The sequence below is a fragment of the Anoplopoma fimbria genome, chromosome 24, assembly GCF_027596085.1.
Source record: "Anoplopoma fimbria isolate UVic2021 breed Golden Eagle Sablefish chromosome 24, Afim_UVic_2022, whole genome shotgun sequence".
NCBI lineage: Eukaryota > Metazoa > Chordata > Actinopteri > Perciformes > Anoplopomatidae > Anoplopoma > Anoplopoma fimbria.
Window position 1 is genome coordinate 13,927,712 of NC_072472.1, and position 15,974 is coordinate 13,943,685.

The 15,974-nt window shown below is 39.4% G+C and overlaps 2 protein-coding genes across 2 annotated transcripts in view; both read right to left on the reverse strand.

The window, feature by feature from the left end:
* The window catches only part of fryb (furry homolog b (Drosophila)), a 58,036-nt gene extending 55,145 nt beyond the window's left edge, over positions 1-2,891 (reverse strand). Inside the window, exon 1 of the mRNA XM_054625184.1 lies at positions 2,790-2,891. The gene's annotated coding sequence lies outside the window, so the exon portion shown is untranslated. The remainder of the gene's footprint in view (positions 1-2,789) is intronic.
* A 3,201-nt stretch (positions 2,892-6,092) lies between these two features.
* rxfp2a (relaxin family peptide receptor 2a) overlaps positions 6,093-15,974 on the reverse strand; it is a 40,860-nt gene continuing 30,978 nt past the window's right edge. Inside the window, 9 exon segments of the mRNA XM_054626180.1 lie at positions 6,093-6,358; positions 6,524-6,742; positions 8,111-8,279; positions 9,425-9,520; positions 11,114-11,259; positions 13,551-13,780; positions 13,961-14,032; positions 14,234-14,305; positions 15,837-15,911. Coding sequence (XP_054482155.1) covers positions 6,093-6,358; positions 6,524-6,742; positions 8,111-8,279; positions 9,425-9,520; positions 11,114-11,259; positions 13,551-13,780; positions 13,961-14,032; positions 14,234-14,305; positions 15,837-15,911 — 1,345 coding nt within the window.

Below are 15,974 nucleotides of genomic sequence, written 5' to 3' on the forward strand. Positions count from 1 at the left end.
ATCAAACACACCAAAACACACAAGACAGATTAATTAATTCTCAACCAAACGTCTTGTTACATCAACACAAGGCTCAACCAGGCTTATCTGGTTATTCAAAGCGTAGGAGTTATTCTGTTAGCAATATTCAGGAGATGAGCTCGACCATAAAACAAGCGCTAATCTCCTTCACAACAGCACAGGAGGCAAAGTCAGATAGGGAGTGTCACGGTGAGGAATGCAAGTGTGTACCGATGTCTCTGTATATGTGTGGACTTGTGTGGGCCTGGCAGAAACACCAGCTTACGTAAGCCAGTGGGAGTGAGGTGCCGCCAGGTATCTATGGAAACGTTCACAGCGAGGAAAGATAATTCATCAGCCGAGACTGAGCTTCACCAGTGAGTAGGAGTCAATGGAGGTCAAACACAGTTTCAGTAACATCAGTAGAGTGATCTAAGTGATCAAGTGGTCTGCACACATCACACTGAGCAGCAGAGCTAAAATAGTGCACTGTGTCACTGGGAAACAATTAGACCATGAGCTTAAACTGTGACATACACCAACAACATATATCAAACTGTTTAACCACAGCGTTACTGTTTTGAGCCAAAGATGTTTGTCACAATATCTTACTCCCTCCCTTTCTTACCCTGTTTCTTGTCAATCTCTACTGTCAACTAAGCACTAAAGAAAAATGCCATGCATTTAAAACATAAATTAACTCTAGTAGGTATTGTGGCCATGTCATCCAGGATTAGATGGTTGGCTTTCCATAGAGAATAGAAGACTGGCACTGCTGCAACCACACTGAACCGTCATCAATTAACTTCCAAAGTAGGGGGTAGGGGGGATTGCATATTAAATACAACAGTTTTAGTATGCCCATGTGGTGGGCAATAAATCCAGATGTATTTCTGTCACCGAGGTCGAGTAAGGTTTTAAAGAATCCACTGGACTGGTACAGTATTAATGTACAACTGGAGACATTTCACTATCCATCTATAGTCTATTTTATTCTAATGTCTGACATCAAGTGCACAGACAGCAATGTATATCTTGAGGAAGCTCAAACATTTCTACATATTACACAGACCAATGGTCTGCACCAGGCATTAAAGCTGGGACAGTTCTTAATGCATAGTGCCAATGATTTTAAAATGTTTCATTTACATGATTATATGGGTTCAGAAAACTCTCTAACCCTTTAGACCAAATATTAAGTGAAAATACAAAATGCATGGTGGTTGATATGAAACTAATATCTATCCTTGTTCTTCCTGGAAAAATGGCATTTGAAAGGTTTTGACACAAAAGTCACATTTTAAACTAATATCTAAGTAGTTTCTTATCTATTTTTTCCCCCTAATATGATGTTATTGAAAACCTTCCCAACATACATGTGATTAGAAAATATTACTACATCTAAATCAGAAGAAAATCCTCACATTTTTTAAAAACGCTTTAGCATTATGTGGCTCCACTGAACTATTGCTTCTAGTTAATCCCTATACCTTAAAACAACCAGTGACAACTATGATAATACTTCATGGCAGTACCTCAACTTTGAAGATGATGAAAAGAAATAGGCTAGTGTAGAGGAGAGACAGCCTTAGCTAGGTCTTTCGTAAATTGAGGACAGATATGGTAGTGGGCAGTAGCGTCACAGAAGCACAGCGTTGTGACACACATGACATGATGTCTGTGTGTGTTTCTCAGTCCAGACACAGAACAATGGAGTTAACTGGGTCGCCGTTGACGACTAGCTGTGACAAACAGCTGGAGAGATGGAGAGGGAGATGATTGCGTTAGGAGGGGAGGGAGGGAGGGTGAATAATAAGGAGGAATTGGCTTTAAAATAGGAGATTGAACAGATCAGGCTGTGGAGGAAATCTAGGAAAAGGGAAGAAGTATGATCATCCTGATGCCCACTGAGACGTATGCGGCTTTCCAGCGTGGCACAATGTCAACCCAGTCCAAAAAATATACACATAAATCAATATGATTCAGTTTTGCCACATAGCAAGAAATGAAGCAGGCCACAATAGGGGTGGGTCCTGCTATCTGGCTGTATATGAGTGCATGTAAATAATACATGCTGTGACACTGGCTTTCTCTCACTAAATATTCACACTGACTCCTGAGCATCACAGCTGCTGAATAACAAAGTGCACAGCTACTCAGGAACATAACCCCATTTAAGTTTGCACAATTTGAAGTCTGTGTGTTAATCCATAAAGCCATAACTAGTGTAATCACCTCCACAATGAGGAGAAGCATCTCCTCAGTGGGGGGGGATCAGACATTATAGTATTTGACATTCATTTAGGTTATGTTACACCACGAGGTCTTATGTGTTGTGTTCAAGCCCCCTCAAAAAAAAGGTATTTGTTAGCAGCTAGCAATGGTGACCTGCTTGGTTGTAAGCTAACGTTACCTAGCTGGCAGCTAACATGAATGTAGCATTATCTTGTGTGTGTGTGTTTACAACCACACCGTCTCCTTTAACGACACACACTGTTGCTTTGGCTCCCCGAGGAGCACCGCGGCATTGTTCGCTGTGCCTGCCAAGGAGACGTGAAGCATGTTTAAGGTTTATCACGTTGTATTTGGCACATCGTACAGGGTGTCGACCACTTTAACCAGCTATGCCTGTAGCTAACCCGGTGACGTTAGCCAACGAGCTAGTTGAAGCCCCGGTGGTAGTTGTATCGATGCTTAATCGAGACATCGCTCGGCTGCCTTTGTGGTCAACTCAGCCCCGTTAAACACCACTAGACACAGCCGTAATGTGACATTAAACTCAACAATACCTTTTCTGCGTCGTCCTTGGCGACTACGGGATCATTTCTTGGCACGGATTCTTTGTTTATGTGATTTATTGGCCTGTTTTCATCAATCCGTCTCGTCTCTCTCCTCCGGGAGTCGTGCCGCCCCGGCTGACAGCGCTGCTGCTCGGGATGACAGAGCCCCGCCCCTAGCAACCAATTGGATGCCGAGGTTCTGGAAACGGAGGCAAGGCACGTTTCCTATTGGCCGGCGGCGGTGTCCATCAACGTGTCGCTAGGGGTGCAACATGGTTCAAGGGCAGGACACCTGCCACGGAAGGATGCTGAGCGGAGCAGGTGCGGTCAAATCAAGTGATGAAAGGGGCTGTAAGAAAGAAAAGACAGGATAACAGACGCGTTTACCACAGGCAGCTCCACGAACAGATGGCGGGATGAATTAGTCAGATTTTTCTTTGAGAATGCATTTGTGCTCATGTGTTTATTCTAAATATATATATAAAAAAAGAGGCTTGGTCACACATCTAAACCACCACTTTATTTCATTTTTTTTTTTTTTTTTTTGATTAAATTCCACATATTTTTCATACTGTAAATCTCCTACTTGGTTTGAGCATATGGGTGTTTTCTAGAACCTATGTTTCAAAAGTGTTCAAATGTATCAAACCAATAAGTTATGTGATGTTGCTCCTTAATATAAAATAAAATAATTTTATGTTGTATTCCATACTTCAGTCATCTATTTAGCAATGTAAAGATTTAACTTGGTTAGGTTTTGATAGCTCATGGGAAATAGTAGTAGTTTTGAGTGAAAATAAAATAACAAGTTTTATCTTGAGTAATATGACAGCCAGCTAAATTATTTCTGTCCTCTACAGTAGATTTGATATTTAGTTTGGATTATCAATAGAAGCGCCTGCTATCATGTTTAGGCTTTAAAAAAAAAAACACAAGATGAAAAGAACAGGGGAGTGGGTCAGTGCTTCAGCTCTCTATTGGGTGCATTTATTGAGATTTATAATCTTAGAAACAGAATTGCTTGTTCAGCACATCTTATTCTGAACATTGCGTGTGTGTTTGTGTGTGCATGCTGGTGTTTTATTAGTCAGCTTGTTCCATTCTTGCGGTGTTCCTTTTAGGTGACATGTAGCATTAATGGATAGCTTATATCTCACACAAATAGGCCAAAATGTTTTAGTGTACCTCAAGTTTGTTCTTGTTTTTTTATTAATTCAGTCAAAGGGCGATCATGTGCGGAAACCAATAAACACAAAGTCATCAACCTGACTCCGACAGACACAATACATAACATACATTGAGAAAACAGTCTCCTGTACCAAATATTATACAACAAAAATACACAGCATAAGAGGAAATGATTGTCCTTATTCCATGAGAGCGGGTTCCACTGCTCTGCATACTACTATAGAAATCTGTACATCTGTATAACATTTCTTGTCCTGTTTCTCTTTCACCATTATCTGGTAGTCGATGATTGCCACTGAACCAAAGCAACTCTAAAAAGGCAACAAAAACAACAGTATATTACACAGTTTATCAGTATAAAAAGTATAAATAGAGACACGAATTTAAGACCAGGTGACGTCTCACAAGCCCAGTGACAACAAATCTGAATTTAACAAAGTCCTCACGTATGGATTAGTTAATAACGTAGCACGCTTTAGTCACGCAATCAGGAGGTTGGAACAATAAAAGTATGATTTAATGGAACTAAGATGCTGCGGCATATTGGTTCAGGTTTACAAATAGTCAGAGCACATAGTGTACTGTATTCTATTTTTCTTTGTATTTGTATTTTAATTTGCTATGGACACCCCATGAGTTGTATCCTTAATACAGTTTCAATTGGATTGTACATGCAGATGGATTGTACAAAATGTCCTGTCACAATGTCAGATTGCACTCCGTACATCAGAACAACATAAAACACATGTCAAAAATAGGTATCAGTTTACATTCAGCGGGGAACAGGAAGCTGCTGCTACACATAACTGATGCACGACATTTACTGATTGTCGATAGTTAAGTCTCTCGGGCTCATGTTTTTCTCCCATTGCCTGGTTTCTCTCATAATTTTTTTTTTCATTTTCATTGCTTGTACATGTTATTATAATCCTGCCTTAATTCAATAAAATTCACATTGGCAAATACGTTTTCCCCTTTGACAAAATTCGAATGCAAAAGTCCAGTTTACGTTGTCATTGTCAAAACATGCATTCAGTGTAAAATTATTTTAAATGTCTTTGTTCTTAGTTATATCAATATTTGTGTTTAAAATGCTAATTTAATGTGCTATGTGAACAATTAATTTGGAGAATGGTTTCATGAATTAAATATAATTTGTTGCATTGATTTCACAATTTCGCATGCTATTCTGTATAATCAGGAAAACTAATCAAGCAATAAAGCCAACAACTGATGGAGCAAGAGACATTAACAGAAAGAAAAAATTAGACAGAGAGAGGAAGCAGAGAGCAGAATAAATGTCATGGATTATGTGGATAGCATAATTACCTTAAATTGTTTGCTTATTTGAATCTTAATTGTTTAATTGTCGTTATTAAGAAGCCATGTGCTGCAAAATGGCCTTTGCATTTGCATTTTAACTGGTAGATAAATGAAAAACGTTTTTTATTAGTTTTTGTGGACATTCACGGAAAACAAATACAACTGCCGATTTGCAATTTCATTGTATTATGACAGCATTATAATTCCATAAACCATGTTTGAGTTCACGCAGTCCCAGACTCATTCCTTGTTTTTGTTCAGACCATTTGTCCTTGAACCTCTTTTTCAGCTCAACTTCTGATGAGTGTTTCATCTGGGACTCAGTGAGTTTCATCCTTAAAACATTTTTACTCCGTAGAAATTTTTACTCCCTAGAAAGTCTGTAAGATAAGAGAGATATTTGACTGTGTGTCTCCAAGCTCTCTCTCTCCTGCTCCACCTCGATAATTTGACCAAGGGGTCACTAAAGTAGATGTATTCTGGATTTAAGACATTTTAAGTCCATGCTGATGGTCCTCAGGGTGCTAGTGAGATGTATCGTATATTCTGGTTTTCATCTTCTCATCCATCTTCTTTGTTATTCGTATCTTCGCTGAACCCCAAAGTGCTGTCTCTGTGTGTAAACAGTTTATTTTTTACAGATGTGGAGTACGTCAGAGCTTGTTATTGTTAATGTTGTTCCACTGGAAAGCCAGTTTTAATAAAGCAGTGCCACTACCCTGTAGGAGCGTAAAGATATGACCAGCAAGGGGCCTCTTAACCAGCAGGTTTACAAGGCGGCAGGAAAGTTCCTGCCTTGCCTCAGGCGTAGCGCGGATCTGCGCTGGTCATTGACAGCCGCTTGAGATAGGCTGGTGGCTGGTAGCAAGGAGGCCGCTGTGTCTCAGTGAAGATTGTGGAGGAGGTGAGGCTTTTGCGGTCTTTCTTCAAGGTGTGTCTTCTCTGCCAACGACAGAGTAAGACCTCCACCTGCTCTCTGAAGAAGCTGGTGGTCAAGGTGTACAGGATGGGGTTCAAGGCGCTGTTGATGGGAAGGATGAAGATGACCACCCAGCTGGAGATGGTGCCTAAAGGAAAACAGGAGCAAAGTCGTCCACAAATATAAGCAGTCAGTGCCTGTGGATGTTTTTATTATGCTAATCCATGAGTAAAGGGTTCAAACAGTGGAACACTGATGTGTGGCAGATGTTAAAGTAATGCAAACATGATCTTAAACACAAAATGATTCATACCGGGTATCTCCACCTCCAATAGTGAGAGGATTTTCACCAAAAATATTGGAATCCAGCAGAGGGCATCAGAGAACACTATGAAGAAGAATCTGTTGGCCACAGCCACATCTCTGTGAAGTCTGCTCCTCAGGTCTGTGGCGTTGATGCCAGTTTTATAGATGGAGTAGAACATGCTGGAGTAGGAGAAGGCGATCACCAGGAACGCCACCAGGTTTAGACCTAAAGAAATGCACATGCTATTCACACACATAAATGCAGTGGAGGATATTCAGATCTTTAACTTCAATAAAAGTACTAATATATTAATGTAAAAACCATTCAAAGATGAAAGTATCCGGATCTTCTGTATTATGGGGCCCAGAGCAAGCGCGCTGGCATTTCAGTAAAACCTCACTTCCCATCCCTCGGTCCAGCAGAGTGTAACCTTTTTCTTCGGGCTCATTCACATGAACTGAGGCAGAAAAATAACTCTGGATTCATTAAATAGTGGATTTTACAATTTTAAGGGCCTAATGATTAAAAAAATTCATGTGCTCATACTAAGAAGTTTACTTAAAAAAAATGTATAGCATCCCATGAAGGACCCGGAAACTGAAATATCGAATAAAACGGATAAAACTGAAATACTGAAGCAAAGTAGAATAAAATGAATTAAAGACCTGAGTTAATCTACCTATTTACTCTCCACCAATGCATACATGTGCATACGACTTCCTCAAACTCCACTCCAAATTTCACACACACACACACACACACACACACACACACACACACACACACACACACACACACACACACACACACACACACACACACACACACACACACACACACACACACACACACACACACACTAAACTATGGCACCTCATGAATTAATTCACATGATTCTTATTTAACTGCCAAGTGATCATTCAGCACCGTTGCCAGACTTCAACTGGTCCTCGATGAGAACAATGAGTAATAAGAGCCCAGACTAATCTTTCATTGCTGATGGAGCCATGGTGTTTGCTGTGTAATAGCTAAATCTAACATGAAATGCCATTTACTGTTTGTCAGTTGGTTGGTACACAGTGACAATGTGTAACAACGGACCTCATGCAGGAACATTATCTTGAATGTCTCAAATATGTTCTCTGCTCTCACTCAGTTGCTGAATGATAAATCCCACTTGATCATAAATTGGAGGTGTTTGGGGTTAGTTTATTATTGACGTAAGGAGCCCTAAACAGTATATAAGGGCTTGTGTACATACATCCTTACAAAAATAATAACAATATAGAAAAATGTAGTTTCCATGTCTCCATGATGAGCAAGAGTATTGCTCATTGGATATAAAGCTCAGTATTTTATCTCAGTGTTTATTGCATTGAATCACTATAAAGTATTATTTTTTGTTATCTTTGGGGCAAGAATGTTTTATTAGTTTCATTGGTTGGTCAGAATTGAGACTAAAGGTTTGTGCCAAACAACAACAAAAAAAAAAGGTGCTACCAAGTTTTTAATTAATTGCTCAAATCAGCATTAACTGTAATGAGTTTAGGTGAGAAAAATATATAAAAATACTTTTTTTTTTCTTCAATTTACCCAGAAAAATCCCTGTTGAATATCCTTTGGCAGTGGGTTTTTCTTGCCTGTCAGAGTGCAGGGGAAAGCAGACCCCATTACGTCCATAGTAGTTTCCAAACACATCCTCATTCATCAGGGGCACAGCAGCAATAATGAACCCAAGGAGCCAGATAGAGGCCAGGACCACCTTGCAGCAGAAGGATAAACATGCTGTTAGGATTTCTAACAGAGTGCACTTTAAAGTCCACAATTAAAAAACAATCAAGCAAATGAATGCATCATTAGATTTCTGCACTTTCACTGTAGCTGAATTGATGACAAGTCAATTTAGGCTCATCATCTAGACTCTCTGAGAAAGAAAACAATATTCAGCAGACCCTCTTTTAATCAGACTTACATCAAGGAGGAAAAAGCATTATTAGCAAATGGTTATACAGTCACATTAGGCTGAAAATGCTCTGCTCTTTGAGGGAGCTCTCAAGGTATCCCCATAACAGATAAATATTACATTGATCTTAGTTAAAGTAATAATAAGGAAATATAGCACATGAAGAGGAGGCTGAGTTAGTATTTCAGCAGAGTAATGCTGAGAAATGTTTAAATGGCAACACTGCGGTTCTAGTCAGCTGACGGCCACACAGTTGTGAGTGAGGCAGTGATTGAGAAGCATCAATGAAAAAACTATATCATCATTCTGTTGTTGTTGTTGTTGTTGTTGTTATTTCCTTTACTTTTTTAATCTTTAGATTTGTAATCTTTATGTCTTTATTAAGTTTTTCAACACAACAGTTGAATAAGTTAAGCTGAACTTTGGTGAACCTAGAAGTAGGCAAAAGTGGCAAAAAGTAACAGCTATTTTGTGGAGAATCTTCTTTAATCTTTTAATCTCAATCTTGATAAAATATTCTTAATTAGGTGTTTTGACACACACACAAGGTGCGTCAACTGAATGTATCAATGTCTAAATTGTAATTATTGCAGTGTCATTTACACTGAGGTTCACAGTCTAAAATTAAAGCTGGCGTTGGGAACACCCCAAAACTGAAAAGTTGTACCTCTATGCATTGGACATGCTTTCCTGGAGCTCTACTAGGCTGCTATTGATCTGTTCTGCTGTATAATTAGTCTATTTCTAAACATAGCTACAGCAAAGGCCATGGAGGGCTTCAGACAAAGTGCACTGGCTGAGGGCTAAGCAGAATACTTCATAGCTCTCTATAATAGCTCGTTCTTTTAAAAAAGAACCTAATACATGATACATGATAATATTACACACCACACTGTGAAATGTGAGGACACTTATTTCAGGGTTAGTAGTATAAAGTAGCTCACCACCGTCTGAAGTTTGCCTGGGCGAAGGTTGCTGAAGGGGAAGACAATGACCAGGAACTTCTCCAGAGTCAGGTAGGTCAGAAGGAGAACAGACACCTGAGGGGAAAACATTCACTTTAACTCTCAAAGGAACGTGATTTAATTCATAAACCCCTTGCAGTAACATTTCCGAAGACCATTTTCCAAAGCATACCATAAACTTGTAAACTGACTTGAGGAATGCTTAAAACACAGATGAATATTAATAACATAATAAATAACATCAATTTGCTTAAATGTTGTCAGAGATTTGCAATGTGTGCTGATGCAGTTTTGAGCAAGGGCTTATTGAAAACTCCTCCTTGTTTGTGCATTCAAGTTCTTTCGTTAAAGCCAAATGAGACTTGAGAGTCAGCCCCTGAAAGTAATTACTTCATTACAAAATGAACTTTACCCCTTTGAACAACCTTCATGTTTGTTTACTGCTCATCTTCTTTAATTTTCCAACAACTTTGCTTGGGAATTCAAATTTGATTTAGCATTTATGTGTAGTAAACATGATTTATAGTCCGTATGGGCGATGATATGCAAAACCATTGGTACAATTCATTAACCCTTGCTCAGTAGAATCTATTTTCTGTTCGCAGATATCCTCAACACTCTGAACAACATCAGAGGTTAGTTAAGGACGCACAGATCCAATCAGATATCAACCACATGTGACTGATCCAGATTAAAAGGGGCCTTGTGGAGTTTTCTGACAAAAATCGAGTTGGAATTGATAGTTTCTCACCAAAACACACTGATGTGTTCTTAAAGTCTTTCCATATAAAACATTTGTAATCACTTGATCCACATTCCTGTTGTTGGTTTCACAGTATTTTGTTGATCATAGTTGGTGGCAGTAATGTGCAAAGAATTGTTTCAACTAAAGCAAACATGGACCATTCACAATTTAAAATATGAAAGCATCTCTATAGAAAATCTTATATGCAAAAGATATTCAAGGATACATTGACGCTCACATCTTTGTGTCTGTGCAAACAGGGGACAGCTTATAAAAACATTGCTCCATAGCTCTGTGGGCACAACAACTCCACAGGGTACCTTTCAAATAAAGTTTTCCTCATCATTGTCATTATAAATCCCATATTCACTGTTTCCTCTATCATAGGCATCCGCCAACTTGCCTCATGTCTCATTACATAAAAATCATTCCTTTGTGGTCAACGCAGTGAAGTTCATAGATTCTACATTTGGTAAAAAGACAGAACTGGTGTCAGGTCATCAGATAAATTGAATTTAGGTATTGGAGTCTGTATGGTGGAAGAAAATCTGCTTGACGGCTCTTAAAGTGTCACTCCACGTAGGTATAAAGCATGAGCAGAAACGGATGAAAATCAAATTGTCCCTCGGGCAAACTATAATCGGAGTCTACATGCAGTGGATGCAGTATGATAAAAAGGCTGATGCAGCAACGGCGGTGGCTGATATGGGATCAGGGAAAAAGCAGCATCAGCAGAATAAGAGTGAGTCGGTGGAATCGGCAGCATAGAATATAGATACTGTATTTATAAATATATATATATATATATATATATGTATATATTTAAATTGAAGCCTCCAAAAAGAGGACTTGAGCTTGAGTCCTTAAACAGCACAGGTTCACCTTCACACAGCAGATAAGCTTGTGTAGCCATAATAAGTTACCTCTGAGGAGAGCATGGCCAGGAATCCAATGGTTCGACACTCGACACTCTCCATCCAGAGCAGGGCGTTACGATTGTACTGCCCGCGGAATTTCACATCAAAAACTCCAACGAAAAACAGGTACACCCCCATGAGGCAGTCTGCACCTGAACGATAAGAGACGGTTACAAACATGAGACCATTTACAGAGAGAGGTGCTCTGTGTGGGTTTGTTAGAGGAGTCTATCTGTCTGCCTCACTAAAAGACACCAACATTATTTCTACCCTCCAGGACAGGCAAGATTAATCACTTGCATGGGATACACATGTGTGTGGATGTCTCTGTGTGCAGGTGGGTGAGAGACTAAGTGAGTTACTGGGTTCATTAAGACACAATGACTCGATGCTTCAATGTCTTTTTACAAACAACATGGATGAAAATAAGAAATAAGGATAACAAGAAAAAACATGTCAAGTCCTTTTTTTCCTCATAAATGTGAGAGAGCAAAGATAAGAGCGTGACGTCTGGGAGATGAGGCGTAGTGGAGAGCAAGGTAGTTCTCCAATCAGAGGATCGGTGGTTCGATACCCGGGTTCGGCAGTCGATGTGTCCTTGGGCAAGACACTTAACCCCAAGTTGCTCCTGAAGGCTTGCCATCGGTGTGGACTGGATGTTGCATGAATGTTAGTTAGAGTCTGATGGTGGCACCTTGCATGGTAGCCCTGTCATCAGTGTGTGAATGAGTGAATGATATGTAACATACTACTGATTGTAAGTCGCTTTGGATAAAAGCGTCTGCTAAATGACTGTAATGTAATGTAATGTAATGAAAAAAAATGCAGAGGGAAGAGGGGGGAGAGAAGCAACTGGCACAGAGAGTAAAACTGACTGAGAATACAAAACTGAGACAAAGGAGAGAGGAAACAAATGGTGCTCGACAAGGGAGAGGTAATGTTAGTGAAAGGCAGTGTGTGAACTTTTTAGAGAAGCTCTCCTAAAAGCACTTCCATCCCTATTAAATATTTGAAGATATATGTCTTTTGAAGTGGTTGTCATTGAAATGTGGGTTCTTCTTGCTGAATTTTTGAAACTTATCTTGATACAGCCTTGTTAAAGCTGAATTTGTGGGTATTTTTTATGTTTGATCTTACCCAAGATATTAAAAATGTATATCACCCAGGGTCCTTGTACAACAGTGCACTTTCATAATATGCTTAAGCAAACCTAAAGATATTTGCATTTACTTTAGACGTAACATCCCTCAATTTTATTTATAACGTGTGTTACTCCAGGTTTTTTCAAATTGATATAATGATGTAGATGAGATGTGGGTTAGCTGTTTATATAAACAGAGCTAACTCACATCTCCCCCTCTGCATTTTATTGTACTCTTCTCGATAACACTAAGAGGATTCACTGTGACAACAGATGTCTCTGGATAAAAAACACAGAAAATCTAAATTGACTACATGCAAACCGGAACTATAAAGATCAAGATCACAGCCTTCATCTCAAAGAACATATTAAGGATTACTCTGCTGCTAAACATTGATGAGTAATATATCAATTCCTGCGTTCACCACTGCTAAAGCTCACAACCTCAAAGCCTCACAAAGGCTCCTATTTAATGCAAATTGTCTTGTCTTGTCTTGATTTGATATACATACGTAAGATTTCACGGGATCTTGATCACATGTAGAATTTAATTCAATTTGTTAATTCAGGATGTTCTACTTACATCATTACATATTCAATCTTGCCCCAGAAACAGCTGATCCATTTGACTTGATTTTTACTGCACACTGTGAGCAGCTCAGTCTGGTGCCTGTGTGGCAAATCATTTGTGCAGTAATGTGACCACTGCTTACAAAGCCAGGCCTAGATGTCCTCAAGTCACCTATTCTGTTTTTTCAGGCTGGATTATTGCAATGTTACAGTAACCCAAAGGAACTTGCAAGGCAATTTACATACAAACGTGGAAAATTTGGCACCAGGCTGGACAACATCCCTTTTATTCCCCTACAAACTCCATTAGATCCATGCTACAGTTTTAGTTACTGAAGGGTGAATACGACCTACCGGTGTTCATTACTCTAGATCAGCTTTCCTTTTCATTCCAAAGTATTTGCCTCAAGACCTGATTAAAAGTCTGAACTGCGATTATGTTTTCATCTCATCATTTGCAATAAAAATGAGAGATGTGAGCAGTGATTAGGAGGTCTGGACCCAGGCTACTTGACTCTATCACCTTATCTAAACAACAGTTTGAAGATTCACTTTTATAGATAGGCTTTTTTAGTGTCATCCCTGGGATTTTTTTAATTCAACATCTGTTTACTTTCTAGCGCTGTTGTTGTTAGGATAAGGTTAACCTTGCATGCACTTGCCAGATGATACATTTGTATTTCTGTATTTGAAAATAGCATGCCTTAACAGACAAAGGTTATGTTTACTCACAGCAGAGGACCTTGATGCAGGCAGCATGCAGGTTGTTCTCTGCTCGGATCAGTGACCTCATGCCGATGACAAAGAGGTTACCGAAGCAGGTAATAAAAGCCATGACCCAGACAGACACCCGCAGCACCGTGTTAGCCAGCAGGTCCTCAAAGGACGAGATGCCATCTGTGTTGGGCTTACAGGACCTGACATGAGGCGCATAGGAGCAGTACTGGAACGTTGTAAAGTAGCTGGCGGAGAGAAGGAGCAAATAAAAATAAAAGGCGGTAGCATAATAAACAAGCGAGAGAGACAGAGTGAGACAAGCAATGAAGCATTAAGGGGAACAAAAAGATAGAGAGACATCACTTTGGGATATTCGGTGATGACTAGATGTAAGGTTGGTGAAACTTGTGTAAGATTGTACGCACATGTGGGAGAGGTTCTTCATAGGCAGGAACATCTTAGTCTGAATGTCTGGGATCTCTATCCCCTCCAGCGCCCTACAAAAAAACACAGCATATTTCAGCACTGAACAGTCAGCAGCAAAAAGTTTCTGTGTGTGTGTATGTGTGTGTGTGTGCGTGTTTCTGTGTGTGTGTGTGTGTGTATGTGTGTGTGTGTGTGTGTGTGTGTGTGTGTGTGTGTGTGTGTGTGTGTGTGTGTGTGTGTGTGTGTGTGTGTGTGTGTGTGTGTGTACTTACAGAGACTGAAGATGTGTCAGGTGGTTGAAGTGGCTGTGGTGAATCTGGAGAAGGGGATTGTGGGAAATATTTCTACAACAAGGAACAGATTATAATGAAGTCAGTAAAGCCTGCCGGGGTGATATGTAATGTGTGGCTGAATGACAGTTAAATGCTCCATACAGAATGCATTATGTACTTATACCTGTATATTAACCTACAATAAAAATGCAAAGTGCTTCCATTATTTTCGAGTACAAAAACCTTCTGTTATGTTGTTTGCAAGAAGGCATTGCTGCATTTGTCTTTGTGTTATGTATTTCCTGTCTATTCCTCGTGTTTCTTTATGAATTCACAACTGACTATTTTTTTAGTGAGAGCACTTATACTTCATTATTATATAGTGCATGCATGGCAATAGCAAAGCCAAAGCCTTTTAAGCAGGGTTTGTCTGTGTTTTATTTTTTCTTCTTCTCCAGTTTGGCTACAGATGAAGGACAAGGACAAAGAGTTAAATGCAGAAGTGCCGGTATTTCTTTCTGGTGAGTACCTGACCACCCTGAGCACTGAGTACTGCTGTTTCTGTTGAAATGAAAAAAATGTGTGAACGTATTCTGGGTAGTAGCCTACATTACATGACATGCAATTTTTCTTTGGCATCTATAAAATTGCTGCACAGCCTGACCATGTTCCTCGGGCCGTGGTATGTAATAACATTATTGATGGCTGCAGGTGAGCCACTTCCCAGGTCCTTGTTAACATGCTGGCTCACTGGTAAGGCATACAGGAAACTCATGGAACAGGTCAAAAAATGTCTGAAGTGAAAAACTATATTCACATTAAAATGTAAATCTTATGTGATGTTTTTCCAAACAACAAAGCTAACAAAGCAGCTACTTGAAGGTTTTTTGACACATTTCGTGCTGAAGTGCCCAAATAATTTATAAAAGGTGGAAATGTCCTTCACAGACAGCCAATTCATCCACTTTGTTGTCCCGAGTATTGTTTTTTAATACAAGATAGACACGATTTTCATCTGTTTGGAATATCTGTTCATGGCTGCTCATACCTTTCACCAGTGATGGAAGAAGCATTCAGATCCTTAAGCAAAAGTTGCAATACCACACTGTAAAAACTCTCAAGTGAAGGTCCTGCATTGAAATTAAAATAACGTTAGAAAATGTACTTTGAACTTAGTGAGTAACTAAGTTTTTTGTTCTTAGTTACATGCCACCATTGACTTAAACATGCTAAAATGATCTTTTGTATCATTGTTTATGGAGCGTGTAGAACTTGCACACAGCCGGACTCAGTATACAATCCTGGTTCTGACCATAAAATGGAAAAAATGTTGTCCTCATTTCTTCATGCCAGACATGTCCCTGCAGGGCAATTTTTATTGGGGTTTCAAACTACTATAACATCTCTGAAAGCAAGCTCCACCACAAGACGAAAACTTTATATTTTCTCTGAAACTAACTTTAATTTTCTGAGTTTCTCAGATTTTCTTATCTGTGGGAGGCATTAACGGTAAAATGAGATTTAATATGCCATAATCCCCCCTCTATAATCCTGACATAAAGACGCACTGCTCTCTGCGAATGCAACACAATCAGGTACTCACAGTTTAAGGAGGGACTTGGAGAGGCTGTTAAATGTGTTTTTGGGCAACTCCTTTATCCTGTTGCTGGAAAGATTCCTAGACACAGCGAAAGACAGAAAATAGAAAATAAAAAAGGAGATGCCAATTCCTTAGTCAAAA